Here is a 25,387-nt window from a genome sequence, read left to right as displayed (position 1 = left end):
TTTCTCTAGCCAAACATTTATGGGAAGTTCTTGCAGATTAGTATTGGCATTATGCGTTAACTTTTGTGGTGTAAACAATTACCCCATAAGGTTAGTGCCTTAAAACAATAGCCACAGGGCTGGGGCAGAGAGGTGTAGCCCAGTGATAGAATGCTTTAGCATTTATGAACCCCTGCAGTTTGCTCTCCAACAACACCAATAACAAAGCAAAAACAAAAACAAAGGGCTGGAGAGATTGGTTAAGGCACTTGCCTGTGAAACCTAAGAACCCAGGTTCAACCTCCAGGACCCACGTAAGCCAGAAGCACATGGTGGTGCGTGAGTCTGGAGTTCATTACTGCCGTGGCTAGAGGCCCTGGTGCACACATTCTCTTCTCTCTCTCTCTGCCTCTTTCTCTGGCTCTCTAATAAATAAATAAAAATAGATTTTAAAAAGCAAAAAACCCGTAAACCAATAAACATTTTTTCTCATGATTCTATGGGTTAATTGAACAGTTATCTTGGTCTAGATCAGCTCAAGTGGGTCAGATGGTTGGTATACAGTGGTCTTATAGAATGGCAGGACTGGTCCAGGAGTTGAGTTTGAACAACTCTATTCCCAAGGAGTGCAATCTGTCATCCTTTAGCAAGGCAGCCAACATGTCTTCACGTGGCCGCCTCCTGTTTCCAAAGGGCAGCAAGAAAAAACGTGCACAAGCCCACCTCGAGAATTTGTTTGTGTGACAATTGCCATTGTGCCATTGGCCAAAGCAAGTCACAAAAGCAAAAACAAAGCATCAGTGTGGGAGAGACCAAAGGCATGGGCATTGGGCATGGCAATCACGACTAATGCTGTAAAAACCTGCTGCACAAAGGAAGGAAGGAAGGAAGGAAGGAAGGAAGGAAGGAAGGAAGGAAGGAAGGAAGGAAGGAAGGAAGGAAGGAAGGGAGGGAGGGAGAGGGAGGAAGAGAAGAAGGAAGGAAGGAAAGGAGGAAGGAAGGGAGGGAGGGAGAGAGGGAAGGAAGAAGGAAGGAAGGAGGGATCTGAACGCTTTGCGGCTCAGTTGCTGGCACAAGCTCTTCTTCTAGCGGCACAGGGCATCCGTGGAAGTGTTTCCGGCTATGTTTGGGCCTGTAGAAACATTCCTCTCAGGAGTTTCTGCTTGCTGCTCTTTGTAAAATTCCTATCACTAAAGAAAACTCATTCACTCACCCACGCCTACCTCACTGCAGCGTTTAGCCTTGCTTACATGTATCCAAGTCTCCCTAGCTGGAGGCTCTGTGGCATTCTGGATTTGCTTGCCAGCCCAGAGCATTCTTTCCTGTAACAGAGCTTGACCTTAGAGTCCATCCATGACTCGGTCCTGAGCAAATGGAGGAGTTCTTCACCCTGGTCAGAGTGACAGGCTCGGGATGGCCACGTGACTCAAGTTGAGCCAGTCGAAGTCCTTGTTGGCTAGGGGACCCTGCTCGGCCATCACAGCGCAGCAGAACGTGAAGTGTGAAGCTGGAACTCTCTATGTTCACTGGGACAGAGGTGGAGATGGTGGCACCACTTTGCGACGCTGGAGCTAACGATCCTGAAGGGCGTACTTAATACACGCTAACATCAAGCTCTTTTGAATTAGGTTTATGTCATTTCAACCAGAACCCTAACAGAAAGCTTTCCCGGCAGCCCCCACAGGTCAAAGCTGAGAAGCTACTTTCTTGGGTGGTAAATACAGGAGTTAAGCTAGTGTTATTGGCAGGACTTCCTGTGACCTTCCCTCTGGGGAGGAACCCTATCATCAGGAGATGGCTAAATACTTTGTATTCTATAGGTTAATGTGAAATAAGGAGGACTTACTCTAAACTTTGAGAATTACTACCCAGCCTGCTTCCATTCTCTTTCTGACTCTTTCTCCCTCCCTCCACGCTCTCTCTCTCTCCCTATCTAGTCTTAGAACAGTTACTCCAGAAAGCACTATTGAGTCACACCTGACATAAACTATGAACTTAGCTAGTGACATCAGCTTTCAAAATTAAACAGGCTGTCCAGTGCTTGGAATACCAGAAGAGGGTGAAGAATCACAGGCCAGACTTCTTAGGAATTGCTTCTTAACTTAATTTGGGCATCATGCAGTAGGAAAAGAATGCCAAGCCAGACTCGATATGAGACAGAGGCCTGAAGATATAAATAACCCAAATAAAGCAACTCAAGAATCACCATCTCATTAGTAGTGGGAGAGAAAACAAAGTGAAAACTAGTAGGAAAAGACCAGACTGTGAACTTTTGAAGGGAAATATTGTTTGCAAATGGGAGACACTGAATAAAATCAAGTACAACGAGATGCTCTGTGAAGGCAACAGTATAAAAATCACACACCACAGAAACGATTTACAGAAAACGTAATTATGAGATGTTTGACAGAGATAAAATGGCACCTGACTTAGATAAGAAGACCTGAATGGGAAGTTAGGGTAGTAGAGTCTTTTCCTGAAATTTAGCCATATGCATTAGTGATAAACTATGAATGAGTCCTTATTTATTTATTTTTAAAATAGTATTTATTTATTTGAGAGCAACAGAGAGAGAAAGAGACAGAGAGAGACAGAGAGAGAGAATGGGCATGCCAGGGCCTCCAGCCACTGCAAACGAACTCCAGACGCGTGCGTCCCCTTATGCATCTGGCTAACGTGGGTCCTGGGGAACCGAGCCTCGAACCAGGGTCCTTAGGCTTCACAGGCAAGCGCTTAACAGCTAAGCCATCTCTCCAGCCCCTGAATGAGTATTTAAATCCCTGAAGCATCTTTCACAAAAAATATCAGGCGTAGTGGCTCTTGCCTATAATCTTGGTGCTGAGGAGGCCGAGACGAGAAGATCCCTGGGTCTTGCTGGGTCAGCCCTCGGTCCAGCCAGAGAACCTCAACAAAGTAAGGCAGCAGTGGTGGAGGAAGATACCTAATGGTGACTTCTGTTCTCCATGTGCATGGACACACACACACACACACACACACACACACACACACCTGTACAGACATATGACACCCCCCCCACATGAATGCACACAGTACACACATACACATCAGAAACAAAGACAAAGAGTCTTTCATGAGAACGTTAAGTGCAGAAATCCATGATTTCTTTTTCAAAGGTTTTGGTATATCTCATGCTCCACTCAGGCTTTTATTCTTGCTTTGCAACCAACCCAAGCTAAAGACAGAATAAGGTCACTTCAGGGCTATGTGTTCCCTCTCTACTCTTTCTGAAATAAATCAGAATGTCAATAAAGAAAATGTAGACATTTCTCAATATACCTTTAAAAATGCACATGACAGGCTGGAGAAATGGCTTAGTGGTTAAAGCACTTGCCTATGAAGCCTAAGGACCCATGTTCAATCTCTCTCCAGATCCCATGTAATCCAGGTGCACAAAGGTCACTGAAGTACAAGGTCACACATGTGCACTAGGTGGTACAAACATCTGGAGTTCTATTGCAGTGGTTGACGCCCTGATGTGCCAGTTCTCTCTCTCTCTCTCTCTCCCTCTGTCTCTCTCTTAAAAATGCACATGGCCTCACAGGTATATGTGGATGCCAAATTCATCAAATTATATACATTAAACATATGCAGTAATTTGTAAACACACACACATAAACAAATGAAACAATAGCAAACCCCCAGTGGTGGCCTCATGCTTGCAATCTCAGCACTGAAGAGGCAAAGACAGAGGCAGGAGGATTGCCCCACCCCTGTCTCTCAGTCCCTTCCTTCCTTCCTTCCTTCCTTCCTTCCTTCCTTCCTTCCTTCCTTCCTTCCTTCCTATCTTCTTTCTTTCTCTTTGTTTCTTTTTTCAAATTTATTTTTATTTATTTGAGAGCGACAGACAGAGAGAGAAAGAGGCAGAGAGAGAGAGAGAGAATGGGCACCCCAGTGCCTCCAGCCACTGCAAACGAACTGCAGATGCATGCGCCTCCTTGTGCATCTGGCTTACGTGGGTCCTGAGGAATCAAGTCTCAAACCAGGATCCTTAGGCTTCACAGGCAAGCTCTTAACAGATAAGCCATCTCTCCAGTCTCTTTGTTACTGTTTTTGAGACAGGGTCTCACGTATCTCAGGCAGGCCTTGAATGCACTATGTAGTTGAGGATGACCTTGAACTTCCAGTTCCTCTTCTATGAGCCAAATAGTAGGATTACAGGTATGTGTCACCACGCCTAGCCTGATTTTTCTTTTCTTTATCTTTTAAATGTTTTATTTATTTGAGAGAAAGAGGCAGATAGAGAAAGAGAGAGAGAGAGAGAGAACGCGTCCACCAGGGTCTCTAGCCACTGCAAATGAACCCGAGATGCATGCAACACCTTGTGCATCTGGCTTATGTGGGTCCTGGGGAATCAAACCTGGATCCTTAAGCTTCGCAGGCAAGCGCCTTCACTGCTAAGCCAAAGTTTTCCTTTTCTTGATCAGAGGAAATAAAAGGAGATACAAGAGGTCTTGTGGTGCAGGCAATGGGACTGGCTTAGCTGGCTTTCTCACTGTCTAGCTGTATGGCTTTGGGGCTTTCTGGGCCTTACTTCCATGAGCAGTACAGGAAGGTGACCATAACAGTCCAGGCTCCATAAGAATGTAAGCATTAGCTGTTAGTAAATGCCTCAGCTAGTTGGGGGGTCATTGTTAGCTAGTCACTTAGCTACAATCTTCTCTTACATTCTGGAGACTCAAATACTACCTTTCTCAAATGTAAAGCCTGTCTATGTCAGATTCCATTAAAGCACCATTCACACAGAGAGGATAGAAACGAGAGACCATATCTCCTCCCTTCAGGTGCTTTTTAAAAATTTTTTTAGGGCTGGAGAGATGGCTTAGCGGTTAAGTGCTTGCCTGTGAAGCCTAAGGACCCCGGTTCGAGGCTCGATTCCCCAGGACCCACGTTAGCGAGATGCACAAGGGGGCGCACGTGTCTGGAGTTCATTTGCAGTGGCTAGAGGCCCTGGTGCTCCCATTCTCTCCCTCCCTCCTTCCCTCCCTCCCTCTTTCTCTCTCTCTCTCTCTCTGCCTCTTTCTCTCTGTTGCTCTCAAATAAATAAATAAATAAAATAAACAAAAAAATTAAGAAAAAATTTTTAAATTAATTAATTAATTACTTTTTGGCAGTGCTGGGGAAATCAAACCTGGGGCCACATGAATCTTAGGCTTGTACTCTATTGCTGAGCTGCACCCCAGCCTGCCATGGCTTAAATTTTTGATTTGCAGCTCAATTCATTTTTTAGTCAGGAACAGACTCTACCTCTCCATATATGAAATGATTACAACATCCCCATTTTGCTTCATCATGAGGTGGTGCTAAAAATGACTTAGAGCTGACAGGATGTGAGGGCCAAAGTGAGTATGATGATGAATGACATAAGATGGAATTCGGGAATTTTCTGCTTTTCTTTTCCCTGAATGGGCTCTGCCTCCTCTGAGACAGTATTTCGTGTAGCTCAGGCAGGCTTCTACCTCGCTGTGCAGCAGAGAACAACTTGAGGCCCTGATCCTCCTGCCTCTGCCTTCTGAGCACTGGGATTGCACGTGTGTTTCATCACGCCCAGCCTAGACATTGACCTTTTATGTTAAACCCAAGAAAAACAAAGATTTGAAGATAGTTTTCAAACTAGAATTTGGCCAGGTCATGATGCTTAGCAACAGTTTCAGGGAGAGAGATAATTGGGATTTTTAATGAGTTGTGAAAACTCCCTGAAAGGCAACACAAGAAGCTTCAAAGGTGGTGTTAAGCAGTGTGAATTAGTTTTTGGTGAGCTTGTTCAGAACATATCCTAGCCATAGCATCTTTCTTCTCTGCTGTGATTAGCCAGATAAATATATATACATATTTGAGAGCGACAAAGAGAAAGAGGCAGAGAGAGAGAAAGAGAGAATGGGCGCGCTGGGGCCTCCAGCCATTGCAAAGGAACTCCAGATGCATGATCTACCTTGTGCATCTGGCTTATGTGGGTCCTGGGGAATTGAACCTCGAACCCGGGTCCTTAGGCTTCACAAGCAAGCGCTTAACCGCTAAGCCATCTCTCCAGCCCATATATTAATTTTTTGAGGTAGAGTCTCACCCTAGCCCAGGCTGACCTGGAATTCACTATGTAGTCTCTGGCTGGCCTTGAATTCACAGTGATCCTTCTACCTCTGCCTCCAGAGTGCTGGGATTAAAGGGATAAAGGTTATTAAATTTTGTTTTGATCTCCTTTTGAGGAAACGCCCCAAGATCAGTTGTACACTGGCCACAATGTCCATGGAAACAGCACAGGTTTCTATCAAGGCTGAATGTAGCAAACAGGACAAGGAAGTCAATTCAATGCAAGAAAGGGGCCAACCACTTGGTTTTTCTTCCCAAGCTACCTGCTAGATTTTATAAACTAAGAGAAAAGGATTCACAATCACATTCTGATACTTCTTATTAAGCATCTTCTAAAGCACCCTGGTTGGATTATTGTCTAGAAATGGAGACCTCCTGCCACATTTTTTTTCATGACAGCCATTACCGAATCTTATGGAAATAATGTGTTCTGCTTTCTAGAATACAGCCTCTCTCCATTAACGCAACATCAACACCATTCCAGCTATGGTAATCTTCTGCCAAGTGTAAACACTGTCGAACTAAGAAAAGAAAGAGATTTTGGAAAGGAAGAAATTTAATTTATAGAATAAATCCTAATTTGGATGGGAGATAAATGACAAATGGGGAAAAAATGCAAATGGCAGATAGGCCAATAGTGTCCTCTAATGCCACCTGATACTATTTTAGAGCTGAAAGATGAGTAATGAAATGAAAGTATCTCCAATCCTGCTGGAATGTCATGTTCTACATTTTTAATTTCCCCATTTTTGAGGAGACAATAAACAAAAATTACACTGTGAACTGCCAGACAAGAAAAGACAATACTGTTGTAAAGAAGTACAAAGCTCAGTCAGGTTCACTTTAGACCACCTTTCATTTTCATCCCTCCCAGGTAACTCCAGGGAGAACTTTGTTTTTAGGGAGGGGTGATTTGGTCTGGGATAGTGCCTCCAGTTCTCAACAAGGATTTCCTGACTGCAGAGCCATTACTCATGCATCCTCCTCATGCCCATAAATGGAGGACAAACCTATGCTGATGCTATCAATGAATCAAACAAGGCCTGTTTCAAGAGAGCCCCCGAGCAAGGCTGACAGCACTCCGGCAGCCAGCCCATCAGCATGTTTTCTTTTACTTTGTCTGAGGGCGCACTGCTTAGGGTTTGGAGGCCTGTGGCTGGCTGTGGACAGCAAGGGCTTTGATCAGGTCTCCTGCTGTGGTAAACAGATGCTGAGGTAAACCAGTTCCTGTGAGGGAAAGGCAAGATCCATATACTTAGTGTTAAGAAAAAAGTTGGAAAAAATAAAGAAAAAAGTTGGTACTCGGGAGTGTAGCTACTGGTCGAGTATGCTCTTAGCATGTGCAAGACTGGGTTAGAACGTGCGCGCGTGCACGCACACACACACATACACGGCATATTAGTGTATTTCTTTTGAATAATATCTGAGAGCAGTCAGCTATTCACTCGCTCATTTATCCACCTTTCAAATATCCAGTTCCCTACACAATGGGCCAGGCACTGGGCTTTGGGATAGGCAACCCTTGTAAGAGTTTAAGAGATCTTCAAGGACTTCAGTGATTCAGGCAAAGGTCTGTGGTAAGAGAATGAGCTTTATTTATTTATTTATTTCTGTCTTACTGGATTCTTCATCATACCATAGGAAGTCAGTATGATCTGGGAGGAGCAGTGGGGCCAACAGTTTGAAATCTTGAGTCTAAGTTTCAGGCGTGCTAGAAGACACCGCATGGCTGTGGGCCAGTTACTTAACCTCTCCGGGTCCCACATTCCTCTTTCTAAAAATGAGTGGGTTGGACTTAAGATTCCTTCCATCTCTAAAAATTCTTTCATTCTATATAGTAACACATTCCGCAGCTTCTCGTGACTATAATTAGTCTCTGATCTCCCTAACTCCCCTCTTGCCCTCTTCTTCATTGTTAACCAAATATGAACAAGAAGCACTAACATTTTGTCACAGCTAACAAATTGCCCTTCCGCAACATGACCTTTGCAGGTCAGGCCACCCATTGCCATATCTAAGTCTAAAGGCAATGGTATGACCAGCTTGTGAGCTGGCAGGTTGCCATTCAAAAAGATGGAAATGGTTGTGGGCAGCCAAAATTCTTGGCTGGTACATTTTTAATAAACACAGAAAACAAAAACAGCATTTTCCTCTTGGGTCATTTAATTTGGTGCCCATACCACTGGAACATTTGCTGTTAGGATAACGATGAGGGTGAAATATACCTAACTTAGCTCAGGATGGATTAACTTTCACAAATGAGAAGTGGGTTATGGAGTCATCTGTAAGGAATTTGTACCCTTGTTTCTTCTTTCTGGCAAGAGATCTTGTGAGTCATTTCAGCAGTATCTCCACCTCTTTTGGCCCTTGTTAAGAGCTTTCCCTGAAACACACACTCTAGTTGCATTTACTGTATCGAAGGCAAATTGGTGTCACTTCTTTGTGGCTGGAAGTGTCATCTTAATACTTTTCTCAAAAAAAGAAAAAGAAAAAAAGGTCTCCACAATATGCCCTTTAACTTGGGAGGATGTGAGGTACACGCATTTGAAACTCCAGTAATTTATACAATGACAATGTACTTCATAGCAGCTGTGATTTTTAATCATGCCTATTGTACTAATAAGGCATCCAGTTGCTTGAACTCTGCATTTTCCTGTCTCTACTTGTAATGTGGCAACAAGGACATTTGACTGGCAAGGCTGTTTTCTCTTAGTCCTTGGAGATCGTTGAATAAAATACTCTCTGTGATGGCAAGCTGTAATTAGATATGTGGGTGGAAATTAGTGCTCTTCAAGTACACCATGTTTAAGGCAGAGGCACCCTGCTTTTTACTACCTGAGGCCACTCTGGTCCTGTGCCACAGCTGCAGGCCACTGCTTCTGCAAGGGCTTCTTATCCAAAAAGCAAATAAGTCAGTGTTGAGCTCTGCAACCTTCCTGGCTTGCATAGTTATGACCGGTTCTATCCTTCTTTTACAGACAAGTCAAGTTTTGACCAAAGATGACCACATGTTCCTTGGCTTTCATTTGGAAGCGCATGTTTTCTCAGCCTTCGTAACGATCATTTGAACCGAACTCATCTTGGAGCACCAAAACTTTTGAATGGATTCCTGCAGTATTGGTAGGTCCTCCATTTTGGATGAGAGCCTCACTAACTGAAACCATGTAGCAGGAAAACCTTTCCATTGCAGTCACCTTCAATACCGTACACACACCTCCTTCCTTTGGGCTACAAGAGGGCTGCCATTTGTCCGTTAAAAATGTTTTATTATTAGGTCATTGGATTTATTTTCCGATCCTGACAAACTCCCATCACTACAAATTCCAGATGTCACCTCTCCACCGCACCCCCCCCCACCCCCCGCCCAGCTCCCTGCACCATTTGACTTCAAACGTTCACCTCACCGGTATTTTATCATCTACCTTCTAAAAGAGGTGAGCTCCAGACTAGGTGAAAGACAGAACGTTTAAAAATTATCCTCAGTTCTCATCCCTCCCCGCCCCCGGTCGGGATTCCCTTTCTGCTGGTGACGACAGAAAGGGTTCCACGGGCTGCGTCTCTCTCCTTCCACTCGGGATGCTGCGCACGGTTCCCGCGCGCCTCCGGCGCCCGCATCATCTCCGGGACCCCGCGGCGGCTGCGGCCCGGGGATGATGGGGGTGCGCGGCGCTCCCCTCCCATCCCGTCCTCGGCTGGACACCGGGGGGACGCAGCACGCCGGGCTCCTCGGGGAGCGGGCGAACAAGGAGGAGCACACCGGACGTTGCTAGGACTCCCCTCCATCCCGCCCGCGGACCCCGGGGGAGTGGCCGTGCCGGGGGATGGTGGGGGTTGGGACGGAGGATGATGGGGGACGGAGGACCGCGGGATGCCCTCCGGTGCCCACGAGTCCCGGGTCAGGGCTAGTCACACCTCTTCCCTTTCCCCACGCCCGCCGCGGGCTCCCCGGGAGCTCCCCCAAAGCTTCGGGGTCCTCACGCCAGCCTCCACGGGAGCGGGAAGGCCGAGGGGAGCTGCGGGCGCACAATCCCGCCGCCCACCCCCACCCCCACCCCCGTCTCCCGCCCCGCTTCCCCGGGACGCGCGTCCCCGCGCGCGGGGGTCGCCGGGAGGCAACAAAGGACCGCGGGATCCGCCGCCGCCGCCGCCGTCCCGCAGCCCCGCTCTCGCCCTCCCCGCCGGCCGCCGTCGCCCCCGGGAGGGCGGGGGAGGGGCGCCGAGGAGGGCGGCGCCTGCGTGCTCCCGCCGCGCCCCGCCCCGCCCCCCGGCTCCCCGCGGCGATCCCGCCTCTCGTCCCGCGGCTGCAGCGGCTGCGGCTCCCTCACGGCCCCGGCCCCGGCCCCGGCGACGCGGGCCTGTGGAGCGGCGGGCGCGCGGCCCCGGCGGCTCCCCTCACAGGGCGGCTGAGGAGGCTCGCGGGAGGAGGAGGAGGAGGAGGAGCGGGAGGAGACGCAGGAGGAGGAGGAGGAGGAGGCGGCGGCCGCCGGGGACCCGCTCCGCGCCTCGGCCCCGCGCACCCCCAGCCTCCCCGCGGCAGCCCGGCTCCGTCTCCCCTCGCCCTCCCGTGGCCGGCGGGCTCGCGGCCGTGTGCGCGCGCGGACATGGTGTGAGCCGCCGGGACGCGCCAGCGGGAGCCGACCGACTCCGGGTGTCGCTCCCCTCGCCCCTGACCAGAGAGAGAGAGAGACCCTCGCGCTCCGCGTGTCCCCGCGCCGGGGAAGCCTCGGCGCCGCCGGCACCATGAGGTGAGGGGCGCGCGCGCGCTCGCGCGGGCCGCTCGCCCGCCCGCCGACCCGCCGGCCATTGTGCGGCCGGGGGCGTCGGGGTGTGGGGGGGGATCCCGGAGACCCACTCTCCCCGGGTTCTCTCCCCACCTCCCCCTCCACCCCGCTCGCTCCCTTTTGTCCCCGTGCCTTCCTCCTCCTCTTCCTCCCTCGTCACCTTGCCCGACTGCTCGGATGCGGGAGGATTTTTTTTTGGGGGGGGAGGGGGCTTGCGTGTCCCCCTGCGTGGCTCTTCTTGCACCCGGGATGTCCCCTTCCTGAATTGCATTAGCCGAGCCGCCCCCTCCCCCACCCCCTCCCCAGCCTTTTGCTAGCACACCCCGGGAGATGGGGAGGGGCTCGAGAAACCGAAGCGTGCATGTTGCCGAGAAACAGGTATTTTCCGTGTATGTATGTAACAATTTCCTGCGCTTGGAGGACAAAAGCTGTCGTGTTTAAGGGAAGAAAAAAAAAAAAAAAAAGAGGGGGGTGGTTAAAAAAAAAAAAAAAGTTTGGAAGGTCGGAAATCTCTGCGGGTACTGAAAGTGCCTCTGGCAGGGGTAAAAGCGAAGGAGCCGGGAAAGGTGGGGGCAGGGCAGGGGACGGTTCGGTGGAGCCCGGCGAGGGGCCGTGCGAGGCTGGGCTAAGTTGTCTGGGGCTCGTAAGCCTGGGCGGGGAAGGGTTTTGTTTGGAAAGCCCTTCGCTCTCCCCTTCTGTAGCAGGCGGTGTTGCATTGCAGCAGCAGCAGCAGCAGCAGCAACAGCATATTCCCCTCCTCTGTTATCAATAAAACGATTATTTTTTTTTCAGCCCCAAAGGAAAGAATTGAATGTACCGTCGTGAAATATTTTTAATTGATACACTGAAACATATGGTGTGATATTTTTCTCTTTGTTTCTCCAATTGTGTAGGAGAATAAACCATGATGTGGTGTGTCATTCATTGGAGATTCCCCCCACTCCTCCCCCTTTTTCCTAAGCTTGTTTTGTGTCCGTAACCACCTCTTTTTGGATTGGTGCAAGACTTCGTGAGAAATGGCACTTGGTAGACTGAAGGCTGATCTGTTCTGCGTTATCATCCTAAAAGGGCCTTCCTTTTAGGTTCAGCAATTGTGAATAAAGTAAATTGCTCCATTTCTTTCTCCTGGAAGAGATAGTCTTGCAGTTCATTTGGATTTGAATCTCCTTTGTGTTAAAAGAGTCGTGGTCAACCATTGCCAAGACTTTTATCATGTAATACAATGAAATTTGAATATATATTCTACAAATTCCTTGTCTTTGGCAAGAAAATGTCATGTCATTGGAAATTTTTTTTCAATTTAAGTAGTTTCCATTTTAAACTTTAGTTTTCATGTTGTTTTCTTACCAAAGTTGAACATATTCCCATTTTGCTGTGTGTGTGTGTGTGTGTGTGTGTGTCCGCGCGCGCGCGTGCTTTCACTTAAGCGTTCTATGAATTCTCTTTTCCCCTGATTCCAAGTTCCAGATCTTTATTCATGACAGTCTTACAGTTTTGCTTAATGTCTAAGTGACCCGTTTTCCTTGGTGATTTCACACAAGCTATTTTCAAAGGTTTGAAAAGTAATTATGGCACACAAACCAGAAGCCGTAATTAATCCCTATAAAGTACAGCTTGAAACACTCCAGTGATACCTTTGTGTGTGTTTTTTCTAGCTACTGATGTCCTTGAAAGTTGAAGAACCACTAGTATATGGCTGCTATGTCATGTGCAATGTCAAGCGCTGCAGTATTGGTTTCTCTCTTAGCTACTAACTGCTATAGGGGTCTTGTAGACCAGAAGCAAGTAGTTTCTTGAACTTTAGCTAAATTTATCTTGACATTATCAAAGAATGAAAGCAGAGTATTTAAAAAGTAAAACAATCATAAAGTTGTGTAATTCGAAGACTATGAGCAAATAGATAATAAAATTTGGGGTATTTGGTCAAATTTAATGTGTATCATGTATTGTTGTCAGGCTGCCTCAGGTAAATTTTTTTTTACATTTAAAAAATTCTTTTCATAGTAAAAAGTAACTTCTATTCTTATTTTTATCTTTTGTTTTTTTGAGGTAGGGTCTCACTCTAGCCCAGGCTGACCTGGAATTCACTATGGAGTCTGAGGATGCCCTCGAACTCACAGCGGTCCTCCTACCTCTGCCTCCCGAGTGCTGGGATTAAAGGTGTGCGCCACCACGCCTGGCTCAAACTTCTTTTTTTTTTTTTCTAAGCTGTTTTTGCTATGTTCTTGATGCAGTGTAGAGAAGGAGGAATCACACTGCTGTTTTTCCAGTAGCATAAATATAGAACATCATATCCAGGTCTGAAAAGTTTGTTTAAGGAGTGAGTCTACAGTAATTCTTTGTAGGCTGCTTTTGAATAATTTAAGAGCAGAAAAGAGGATCAGCTTTTCTCTTTGAAAGGCTTTGGATTATTTGGTAGGTGGTTTGCACAGCTCTGATGTGAGCAGTTGCTTAGATAGCTGTGAAAATAGGATGTCCTTGTATGAGGTAAAAGATTCTTGCACTGGTAGAAAAGTCTTTGGGATATTTTAGTAGTTAAGACAGGACCTTCATTAATATTTGTTTAGTCTCCATGATGCTTTTGAATGCTTCTGTAGTATGTAAGTACTGGCCTTTTTAATTAAGTCTATTTCAGTTATGTGAATGATAATTCTGGTGTTTCAAAGGCCATCCATAAATAGGTATGTCTGGGCAGGAATTTCCAATTAAGTTGGTCAAAACTCTGAAAAGAGGAAATGACTATGTTACAGTATAAGTTCTTGTGATAGATACCTTAATTTTAGGCACAGTGTGCCACCCTACAGTCATTGCACCCTGAATGCACCCCATCTCCTCTGATTGTTGAGGCTAAGCAGGTCAGGCCTGGTTAGTACTTGGATTTATGCTCATTGAAGACATAATGTAGTCTTCTGTGGAAAGGAACTGAGTAGTACTTTATGTTCCTGAAACAGGTATTCTGCCCTTTTAAAATGTTGTATTTAGATTTGTTAGATTTTTCTTACAGATGTGCTTTAAAAAGTGAAGTTTTTTATTTATACAGGATGGCGGTAGAGTTGAGACCAAAAAAACTAGCACTTGCAGTTGTACATTCTAGAACATTCTAGATCTTGGTTCTTTTTTTTATGTATATAGTGTTTCAGAAGCATAAGATATTTGGTGATCAAAGAGTGTATGTATATGCACACCTTTTAAGTGTTTGCTTCTTACTAACATCAGGGTTTTATTTTATTTTTTACTTTTTACAGAAAGAGGAGCCTGCCATATTTAAAATAGTTGCTTGTAGTCTGGTTGCTAAAAAAAGCTCAGAAACTTTTGGATTGACATTCTTGTGTCCATATTATATATAGTCCAGGCTCCACTAGTTACTCAAATTTTCTCATGTAAAAAAACATAATGAGGTTACTACTATTTAGCTGGGTGACTGTGAATGAAGCACACAATTTCACGCATAAACACACACACACAAACACACTGAATTTTTAGAAAAGATTTTATTATTATTTATTTATTTGAGAGAAAGGTAGATAGAGGGTGGGCCAAGGTCTCTAACCATTGCAAATGATCTCTAGACACATGCACTGCCTTGTGCGTCTGGTTTATATGGGTCGTGGGGGAATTGAACCCTGGTCCTTTGGCTTTGCAGGCAAGCCCCTTAGCCACTAAGCCATCTCTCCAGCTCACAAACTATAATTTTGAGACAGTCTTGTGTATCCTTGGTTGCCCTTGAGTTTGATGTATAGTCAAGGATGCCCTTGAATTTATGAACGTCCTGCATTGATCTGCCTAGTGCTAGGATTATAGGTGTGTATTATATAGTACCTGGTTTTATGCAGTGTTGGGAATTGAATTCAGGGCTTTGTGGCTGCTAGGCATGAACTCCACCAACAGAACTACATCTTCACTCCTGATTATTCATATGTGTGTGTGTGTGTGTGTGTGTAATTTTTTTGAAAGTAAAATGATAATTTTTTACTGGGTAACAAGGATCAAATAACAGAAGGTGCTTTATGTGTTCCCCTTGTTTGAGGTCTACCTCTCTTTTAAGCTTGTTACATAAAACTTCAGGGCAATTTGCTTTATCTCTGGATTTTTTATCTCAAGGATTTATTTTTATTTTTTATTTTTAATTTATTTATTGGAGAGCGACAGACACAGAGAGAAAGGCAGATAGAGGGAAAGAGAGAGAATGGGCGCGCCAGGGCTTCCAGCCTCTGCAAACGAACTCCAGACGCGTGCGCCCCCTTGTGCATCTGGCTAACGTGGGACCTGGGGAACCGAGCCTGGAACTGGGGTCCTTAGGCTTCACAGACAAGCGCTTAACCGCCAAGCCATCTCTCCAGCCCTAATTATGTTTTTTTTGAGGTAGGGTTTTGCTCTAGCTCAGGCTGACCTGGAATTCACTATGTAGTGTCAGGGTGGCCTTGAACTCATGGCAATCCTCCTACCTCTGCCTTCCGAGTGCTGGGATTAAAGGCATACACCACCAAGCCCAGCTTAATTCAAGGATATTGATTAGGTTACATTTTGCTTATGTATTCCAGATAGTAGTGGCTACCATGTTGATAAAAGACATTGGTAGATTTCTGAGCTTGATGAAACAATGCTGTGAAGCATTAGTAACGTGTGGTTGAGACATGGGTCCAGAGAGTGGCTCTGGAGAACTGTTCCTGGAATGCCACTTACCTATGCTTTAGTCCAGCCTTACTTTATAGGTGAGGCACCTTCTTTAATTTTCTGTGTGTGTGTTTATTCTTGAAGTACTTTTGGTGATTTTGCAACCTTCATTTATGGTAGTGATAAATTTAATACACATTTTAGAGTGGTACAGTCAAGGAACAAATGATCCAAATTACATATACTGACTTGTTAATTGAGCAGATTGGTAAAAGAGAGTCCTGTTAATTCACAGGCTTGTAGTATCAGGTGAAATATCCATGAAAGGATGCAAATAGTAATCTGTTCCCATGGGTCTTTATTTGTGCTTGTAGCTGTTAGAGGTGTGACTCTTGCACAGAAATTTATTTTAGGAGTAGGAGCTACATCTTTATTCTGAATGCCAGTATTACAGGTATTTATTGTGAAGAAACCTTGAGTATGAGTGTGAATAAGAGAAAATGTACTACCCATACTTATATAATATTCAAAGTTTTGGATATTCGGATAGTTTGATATTTGGATAGTTGAAATAAGCAAAATAAGTAGTCAGGTACCATTAGACTGATAAAGAAGAAATTACATTCTGGATTGATGGTTATGGTACTATCCTATACACAACTTTAGAACAGGTGTAATTGTGTAATTTATAAAACAGTCTTTTTGTGAGAGTAAAGAAATATTTGGAAAAAGGACATCAGTTTTTGTATAGTTGTGGAGGAGTAAAAGGTGCTTAAACCTTTTCTGTGCCAACTTAGTCATGTTTTTCTCCTTCTCCTTTAAAAGTAATGGATGGAAGTAAAAGCTAAAGAGAGAATCTGAGTTGAGGGCTTTACATCAGTGGGTGCTACCCCAACTAAGGGCTTTAAGAACTTTTATTGGACAGAAGCAAGAAGGGATTTCCTTGTGAGCAGTAGTCCCTGACTGGCCTACTTCCCCTCTCCCTGAGTTATTCCTGTGCACTCTATATGTGTTTCTGCATTTATTGTACCATTTTGCCATGTTGGAATGTCCATACATTATAAGGTCCTTGAGGACAGGGTCCTTGTGTGTGGTAAGGATTGAACTCAGATACTTTTTGCATAGTAGGCAAACACTCTACTACACTTTACTACTGAGTCAGACCACCAGCCTAAGGGTCTGCATCTTTACATTCATGGTACCAGCAAAATACTAGGAGGATATTCATATAAGAGTTTGACTTTGTGGCATTCTTTTTTAGAATTTTTTTTTGTTTTGTTTTTCAAGGTAGGGTTTCACTCTAACTCAGGCTGACCTGGAACTCACTATGTAATCTCAGGGTGGCCTCGAACTCCTATCTCTGCCTCCCAAGTGCTGGGATTAAAGGCGTGTGCCACCACGCCTGGCTATTTTTTTTTAGAATTTTTTATTGACAGTAGCAGTCACCATTTTGGAGTGCTTGTAACATTCTAAAAGCTGTACAGGGCTGGAGAGATGGCTTAGCGGTTAAGCGCTTGCCTGTGAAGCCTAAGGACCCCGGTTCGAGGCTCAGTTCCCCAGGTCCCACGTTAGCCAGATGCACAAGGGGGCGCACGCGTCTGGAGTTCGTTTGCAGTGGCTGGAAGCCCTGGCGCGCCCATTCTCTCTCTCTCCCTCTACCTGTCTTTCTCTCTGTGTCTGTCGCTCTCAAATAAATAAATTAAAAAAAAATTAAAAAAAATTTATAAAAGCTGTACAGGGTACAGCTTAGTATTTGTGGATAGTGTTAATGAAATTACCTAAAAACTGGCATCCCAACTACAAGATAAATGTAGAATTTGTTTCTTATTCCTTAACACAATTCAGAAGTGGCCAAAGGCACAAATTCAGATTTAAGTCAAAGGCTCTTGGTGAATACCAGGTTTCCTTGACTTTATCATTAAATCCTAAGTCAGTTGCTAGAACAATGTTCTGTGATTCAGTGCCTGATCAAAGAAATCAAATGTTAGAACAATAAGCTTATGTCTTTCTCCTAGTGTATTTCTACTCTTAATGCCTACTCTTTTTTGTTTTTATCAGTGCTTGAAATTCCTGATAATTTGGTAGTTCATGCTATTCATGGAAGATGTTGTATATTAGTGGCTGATGTAACAAAGTTCCATAGATTGGGTAGCTTAAATAGGAATTTATTTTCTCACAGCTGAAGTGGGGAAGTCCCAGGTCTGGTGCCAGCTAGGTCTAGAAAAGGCTCTTCCTTGCTGGCAGGACTGTCTTCTCTCAGTCTTCATTTGGTGGGGTGGCGGCTGGACTGGGAGGACTAGCTGGAGGTTCGTCTCCCTCTTAGAAAGTTTCCAATCCTATTGGATTAGGACCCCACTGAAAGAACTACATTTCATCCTACTTACCTCCTAGAAGTCCTATATCTACAAATAGTCCACATGGTGAATTAGGAAATAGATGTATAAATTGGGAAGAACTCAATTCAGTCTACAGCAGACGATATTTACATGCTTGTAGGTAGAATGTACAGCTTTATTGTAAGGCTAGGCTAATTTAGGTAGGCTTTGTTTTGTGTTACTATAGAAATCATTACTAAAGATGAGTGGGGAGAGAGCTGAAACCTTTAAGTGACTCCTTATATTTTTTAAAACTTAAAAAAAAATTATTTGTTTTAGAGTGGCAGACAGAAAGAGGAAGTGGGGGGAGGAGGGGCGGGAGAGAGAGAGAGAATGGGCACATCAGGGCCTTTAGCCACTGCAAATGAATTCCAGATGCATGTGCCTCCTTGTGCATCTGGTTTATGTGAATCCTGAGGAATTAAGCCTCAAACCAGGGTCCTTAGCCTTCACAGGCAAGTGTGTAACCACTAAGCCATCTCTCCAGCCCTAGGTTTATATTTTTGAGAGGAAATTTCAGCATGGTGGACCAGACAGCTAGATTGTCACACCTCCACACCAAGCAAGAAGGAAGCAATTTGAGTGAGGCAACTCTGAATGTATGATGGGCTGGGCTAATCAACACCAAGGTTTACCACCAGCAACACTTCCTCCAGCAAGACTCCACCTCCCCAAAGCTCCACCAGCTGGGGGCAAAGTAGGAAGCTTAATCAGAAATGTTTGAGGCCATAGGGGGCCGCTTACATTCAAACAACCATAGCATGAAACAATATACCTTTAAGTGTTGATGAAAGGATGTGGTATCAAATTTATAGGTAGAGAGTACGAAATATAGGCTTCAGAGTCAGCTATGGGTTAAAATTTTGGTTTTGACATTTACTAACCATTTTTTTTCAAAAATATTTTATTTACTTATTTGAGATACAGAGAGGAAAAGGCAGATAGAGATTGGGCACACCATGGCCTGTAGCCACTGCAAATGAACTCCAGATGCATGTGCTACCTTGTGCATCTGGTTTACGTGGGTCCTGAGTAATCAAACCTGGGTCCTTAGGCTTTGCAGGCAAGTGCCTTAGCCACTATGCCATCTCTCCAGCCTCTTAACCATTTTTTTAAATAGGCTGCATTTTTTTTTAATTTGAGTTTCTTCTGTAAGATGGAGATAGTTGGAAGAATTAAGAGTGACGTAACTGTTGGCACACCAAACAGGTTTGATAAGAATAAGTCCTCTACTTCTATGAAAGTCTACCATCTTTATGTAAAGAATTTGAAAAGCCATGAAAAATACTGCAGCTGCTTTAGAATTAAGTTATCCTATGACCCAATAATTTTACTAACAGATAACACAAGAGAAATGGAAACAAGTTCACCTAAAAGCTTGTATACAAATGTTCTCAGCACCATCATTCATAATAGTAAAAAAAAAAATGATGAATGGATAATCAAAATGTGGAATATCCACTCAATGAAATAATACATGACCACCAGAAAGAATGAGGCAGTTGTATATGTTATGGTGCAGGTGGAAACATGCTAGTAGAGGAAGCCCAACTCGAAAGGTCACTTCCTGGGTGGTGATGTTCATGGGAAATGTGCAGAGTAAGAATAAGCAGTACCAGTGTGGATAGAAGCAGTGTTGGTACAGACAGAAAGATTAGGTTGTCAGGATTGATGGAGGAATGCAAGTGACTTCAGATATGTTTTTTTTTTTTTTTCTTGAGGTGACAAGACTGGATTTAGACAGTGCCGATGGTTGTAAAACTTCGTGTGTATATTAAAAACCACTGGATTTTATACTTTAAAATGGTGAAGTTTGTGGTGTATGAGTTGCAGCCCTGTTTCTCCCTCTCCTAGTCCTTGGATTATTATTTTTTAAATTTCTTGACAAGTATAAATATTACCAGAAGAGAATTTTATTGCTGATTATATTTGTTGTCCCTGATACTTTTATTTGAATTAATGTTGACATCTTGATGTTTTCTAAAGAAGCAATTAAAGATACAATCACTGGGCTTTCTTTTGTTGGGAGCCTGCTGGTTGGGAGTGCCTAGCTGGAAACCTTGGTACTTTTGGAAGCCTGGGAAAATTTGGGAAAAGCTAAGTTAGCAGCCATCTCTTTGTAGTTTTGTATAAATAAGAATGACTGAGGCTACCAATAGGACCTGTGAAGCAAATCTATCAGGATCTTGAGAAAACTGTTTAGTCTGGATGGTGATTTTTCTGGAGTCTGTTTACACTAGTTTTAGGTACCAATGAGTATTGTGTCTTTTGGGAATAAGATAACAATAATGGTATTTTTAATTTTTTTTTTAAGTGAACTGAGTACTTTTCTAGAGGTAAAGAGTTGCTAGGTGTGATGACATGAATTCCGAATAACTACCCTTCTATTGGCTTTGAAAGTCTTTTATTTTCTGTTCTTTCTGGTATCTCTGTTTATGCATTGACTTGGTAGGGGATACATTTTATGGAAAGAACTCTAGGACATAAGGAAATAAATTAGTTCTTTAGGTCAAACTGAAGGGAGTCTAAATTGCTTATTTTATAGTTCGGTGAAGAAGCTTTCTGTGCAGGTTTTATAATTGGTAAATATTGGTTGGATGTGTTTTGTTCTGCAGTTCTGCAATGTTCCTTTTCCTTCTCCCACAAACTCTTAACCTTATGTTAGACTGCTATTGTAAGCAAAGTTGTAACTATTCAACTTTTTAATATTGTGTGTGTGTGTTCATGTGCACATGTGGAGGCTAGATACTGACTCAGGTGTCTGTCTGTAAGTGTTTACCACCTTACTTATTTTGAGGTAGGGTCTCATTCTAGCCCAGGCTGACCTAGAATTCTCTATGTAGTCTCAGAGTGGCCTCGAACTTACAGTGTTCCTCCTACCTCTGCCTCCTGAGTGCTGGGATTAAAGGCGTGCGCCACCACACCTGACCTGAGACAGGATCTTTTGCTAAACCTACAGATCACGATTTAGCTAAACTAGTAGCCAGCAAGCCCTAGGGGATCCTCCTGTCTCTGCCTCCCTAGCGTTGGAATTGTAGGGTTACACCTGGCTTACCCATGTGGGTGCTGAGGTCAGAATTCAGGTTCCATGCAAGCAGTTTACCTGCTAAGCTGCCTCATGAGTCTCTTTTTAACATTCTAAAAGTTACAAAATACATTGTATTCATTTAAAGCATTTGTTTCTTTATAGTCTCCTTCATAATTGTATTTATAGTACTTTTAGAAAATGAACCAATTACTATTGTTCAAACAAATGTTTAGTGATACTTAATTTATGAAGTTTTTTTTTTTTTTTTGGAGGCAAGCCCAAGAGACTGGCTTTTTTTTTTTTTTTAATAAGAGAAAGTGTGTGACAGAGAGAGAGAGAGAGAGAATGAGAATGAGAATTGGTGTACCAGGTCCTCCAGCCATTGTAATTGAACTCCAGACACATGTGCCACCTTGTGCATCTGGCTTACATGGGATCTGGAGAGTTGAACATGAGTCCTTAGACTTCACAGGCAAGCATCTTAACCACTAAGCCATCTCTCCAGCCAGCTCTGGCCTTTCTCGTCATCTTGATGAGTCGTGTATCTCCCCAGTAGTCTTTGCCATCTGTAAGAAGAAGCCTCTCTGACCAAAAGTGAGAACAACATTAATCATAGCATAAACACACATTTAGTTGGCTTTTTGATGGGCATAGCGTCTCCATTTAGCCAAAGAACAGCGGTAGCTTTCCTGTAAGGTCTTGCCTTGGTTGTCTGTGCCAGGCATAAGTCCCTTAAATCCCTCCCTCTGAGTGGGCCTGTGTCGGTCAGAGAGCATTTGGCTACCTCTGTAACCTACATACCCCTGTTGCACCTGTGAGCACATCTTCCCCTGCTGGTAGATTGTGCAGCTTGCAGGATCCACTGCATATGAAGACTGTTGACTTTTCTCCCCCGACAGCCAGCATAGCACTTTCTACCACTGTGGCAGGTAGCCCGCAGAGAAATGGCTTCTTCCTCAGAGCCAGCTTGATTTGTCAGTGTCCTTCACCCACTGCATGTGGTATCTTCAGTAATAGACTGTTGCCATCTAGTTGATTGTTTGGGGGGAGCTCATTGGCCACCCTGATGGGTCACTGGGGAGTTGACCCATCTCTGGCATTGGGATTTACCTGCAACAACCTATGGCTTCAGAGTAAAGCTTTCTCCATCCCAACAAAGGGAACATCTACCTACACACACACCACACACTGTAAAAAATGTTTTATAATTAGCAGAGAAGTAGGTTTTTATCTGCCTTAGTATTGTATGGCATTTTTCCTCTGTACACAACATGAAGCCATCTTGAGGTAAAGAATGTTTTGGCCCAGTCGCCGTGGCAGCTGTGGAGCCGAACAACACTGTGATGCGATGTCTATAGTAATGACAACTCCCTCGTCGTTGGAGGAAGGGAGGTCACAAGACCCTCACCTGAAGTTACAGCAGTTGTCCCTGCCTGCCCTCTCTCCAGCTGCAGGTGATCTTGGGAAAAAGCTAGATTACACAGGAGGTAGAAGAGGTTGAACTAGAAGAGGGACTCCATGTGCAGCTTCTGCGAGGCTGTCATCCAGAATAGGGTGGGAGCTGGCTGTGATGCAGTGGCCCTGGAGTCTCCCGTGTGCCTGTAAGTAACCCCCAACCCTGCTCTGTAAGTAACCCCAATGAACTCATTGGTTCATAACTAAAACTGGTTTTGGTGTAGTCATACTCTGGGATAAATAAACTTGTGCTTGCATCACTTCAGGGAATGTTTCCCACAACACTTACTCATAATATCTTTAGTTTTATGTAACTCTCCCTCCTCCCCCTTAATTTGTATATTTTTGGTTACCAGAAAGGTTGACCATCTCTGTGTGTTTATCAGTCAGTCTTTTTAGTAAATATCTGTTTATGTGCCATTTTTCCCATTCTTAGAATGAGTTATATTAGTTTTATATTAGTTTTGAATACTGCATATGTATTGTATCAGTTATCCACTACTGTTTGACAAACCACCTCAAAACCCAGTATTTTATGTGTGTGTGTGTGTGTGTGTGTGTGTGTATAAAATTTAGCTGGGCAGTACTTCTGTGTCTTACCTAGGTTCTTGTTTTCCATTAACTTGGCTGGTTTCATTAAATATGTCTCTCTGCCTCCTTCCCCAATCCTTATCCCATCTCTATAGTAGATCTCTGTCTTTAATCCCATTTTGCCATCTCTTATCCAGCCTCTTCTTATCCATTTGCTTATGTTTCCTTGACCAAACTGTCACATGATCCAGCCTAGAGTCCATTAGTATGGGAGGAGACTACATAAGGACATGTTATGAGATATTCTTCATGGGGAACCATCATGTAAAATCTGCTACATGTATTTTCTAAGTTTGCCAATTATCTTTTAAAAATTTTATTGACAACTTTTATAAATATAGACAATATACCATGATCATAATCCCTTCCCATCATCCAGCCCCCTTTCCCCATCCCAGATCCTCCTCCCACTAGACTCTTCTATTTGATGTCATCATTTTTTCCTCTTCTATTATGCAGGTCTTGTGTAGGTAGTGTCAGCCACTATAAGGTCATGAATATCAAAGCCATTTGGTATTTGGAAGACACCATTGTACCAGTCCTCCTCTTCTTTTGGCTCCTTCTTTCCGCTACTTCTGCAATAGTCCCTGAGCTTTGGAGGGTGAGGTAGAGATGTTTCACCTAGTCCTGAGCACTCCGTTGTCACTTCTCAGCACTTTGGTTAGTTTTGAGTCACCTCAGTGGTCACTGTCATCTGAAAAGAGAAGCTTCTCTAACCAAAAGTGAGAATAGCATTAATGAGTGTTTAGAGGGCAGTTTTGTGGGCATAATATATCTGTTAAGCCAGGCAATAGTAGTAGTTTCCCTTCTAGGGCTTAGGACCTCCTCAGCCATAGGTTTTTGACTAGGTTTTCAGTACCAGGCAGGAATTCCCTCCTGTGGAGTAGATCTCAAATCTAGTCAGAGAGCAGTTGGTTTCCCCCAAATAGACATACCACCATTGTACCAGTTGGTACATTTGACCTGGCTGGTCAAATAAAATAGAGCTTGCAGGGTCTGCTGCTGGTTAGGACCACTGATGGCTTTTCTCCTCCCAGAGGCTGCGTGCTGCATAGCTCTTTCTAGCATCCTGGCAGCTAGTTAATAGGGAGGAAGCTTCCAGCACAGCTCCAGCTCGATTTCTCTGACTTGCAGCCCAAGCATGTGAAACAGTAGGGTCTTATCATCTAGTTCTGATGGGCAACCAAGAGCCTCGGCAATAGTTTTGTTAATTTGGGGCAACAATTTGCTAGAAGGTATCCTACCCCTTGGTTAGTTAACTTTTAATTTTGTTTGGTTACAAAAGTTGTAAAATTTCCTATAAAATTCATCAGTGGCTCATCTTTTTACCTTTAACATCATGCTTTCTATAACCTAAAATTATGTACACATTTGCATACATTTCTTCTCTTCCGTGTGTGTGTGTGTGTGTGTGTGTGTGTGTGTGTGTACTGTTCTGCTTGCCATATGAGTGTGTGTGTGCATATGGAAACCAGACTCAACCTTGGATGTCATCTCTCAGTGTGGTCCCACCATCGTTGTTTTTTTTTTTTAGAGACAGAGTCTCATGGGCCTGGAGCGAGTAGGCTAGACTGACTGGCCAATGAGCTCTAGGGATTCACCTGTCTCCATTCTCTGAGCACTGGAATTACAGGTGGGCACCATCTTGCTTGGCTTTTTCTTTCCTTTCTCTAAGATATATGTTCTGGGAATTGTACTCAGGTACCCATGCTTGCATGAAAAGCACTGAGCTATATCCGCAGAGCTTCTATTTTATAGTTTCATTCATTTTCATTAATTTTGGTATAAATGAAAGGTTAATAACTAGCTAAATATTATATACATAGTCCTTTGTATCACATATTGAATCATCCATACTTTTTGCTAGTTTAAAATACCACATTCATTGTATAGTGAATTCTTATAGTAGCTCTATTTCTATACTCATTAATTATCTAATACTAACTACACTGCTACTTTACCTTTTTTCTTTGAATATTTTTCTTTTTTAAAATATAAGAACATTGTACAAATTGGTTTTATTCCCATCAGGTTATCCTCTCATGTCCTGCCCCCATTCCCTAAAGGCCCCTTTTTGTGGGTATTGGAAGTCTCTGTGTGGTCAAAGAGAAAGCCCAGTGCCTAGTGGAGATGAATTATCTCTGTCACCTTTTTATTTGTGGTGTGAAGCCCGCAACCTAGTGCCTGAGGCCTCTGAGAAAAGTGCTGTGCCGCCGCATACCTTCAGCGCACCGTCAAGTTCTCGTTTCTTACAGGATTTTCTAACAGGGAAGTTGCTCTCTCTTGCCTTTCAGAATTTGATATGTTATTGTTTACTTTCAGATTAATTTTAGAATTAGGTTGTTAAAACCAGTAAACTCAATAAAAAAGGAAAACTGTATGCCTCTCCTAAATGTTTGGATTTTAATTAGAATTATGTGGATCAGGTGGATTAATATGATTAGGGGAGAGTACTGACC

General features: G+C 43.9%; 1 protein-coding gene across 1 annotated transcript in view; it reads left to right on the top strand.

Annotated features, from left to right (window-relative positions):
* Positions 1–10,679: 10,679 nt before the first annotated feature.
* The window catches only part of Enah (ENAH actin regulator), a 143,300-nt gene continuing 128,592 nt past the window's right edge, over positions 10,680–25,387 (top strand). Inside the window, 1 exon segment of the mRNA XM_045149890.1 lies at positions 10,680–10,829. Within this exon segment, the coding sequence (XP_045005825.1) occupies positions 10,825–10,829 (5 nt within the window). The 5' untranslated portion in view covers positions 10,680–10,824.

This window comes from Jaculus jaculus, chromosome 1 (genome assembly GCF_020740685.1).
Source record: "Jaculus jaculus isolate mJacJac1 chromosome 1, mJacJac1.mat.Y.cur, whole genome shotgun sequence".
NCBI lineage: Eukaryota > Metazoa > Chordata > Mammalia > Rodentia > Dipodidae > Jaculus > Jaculus jaculus.
This window is presented reverse-complemented; position numbering and strand designations above follow the sequence as displayed.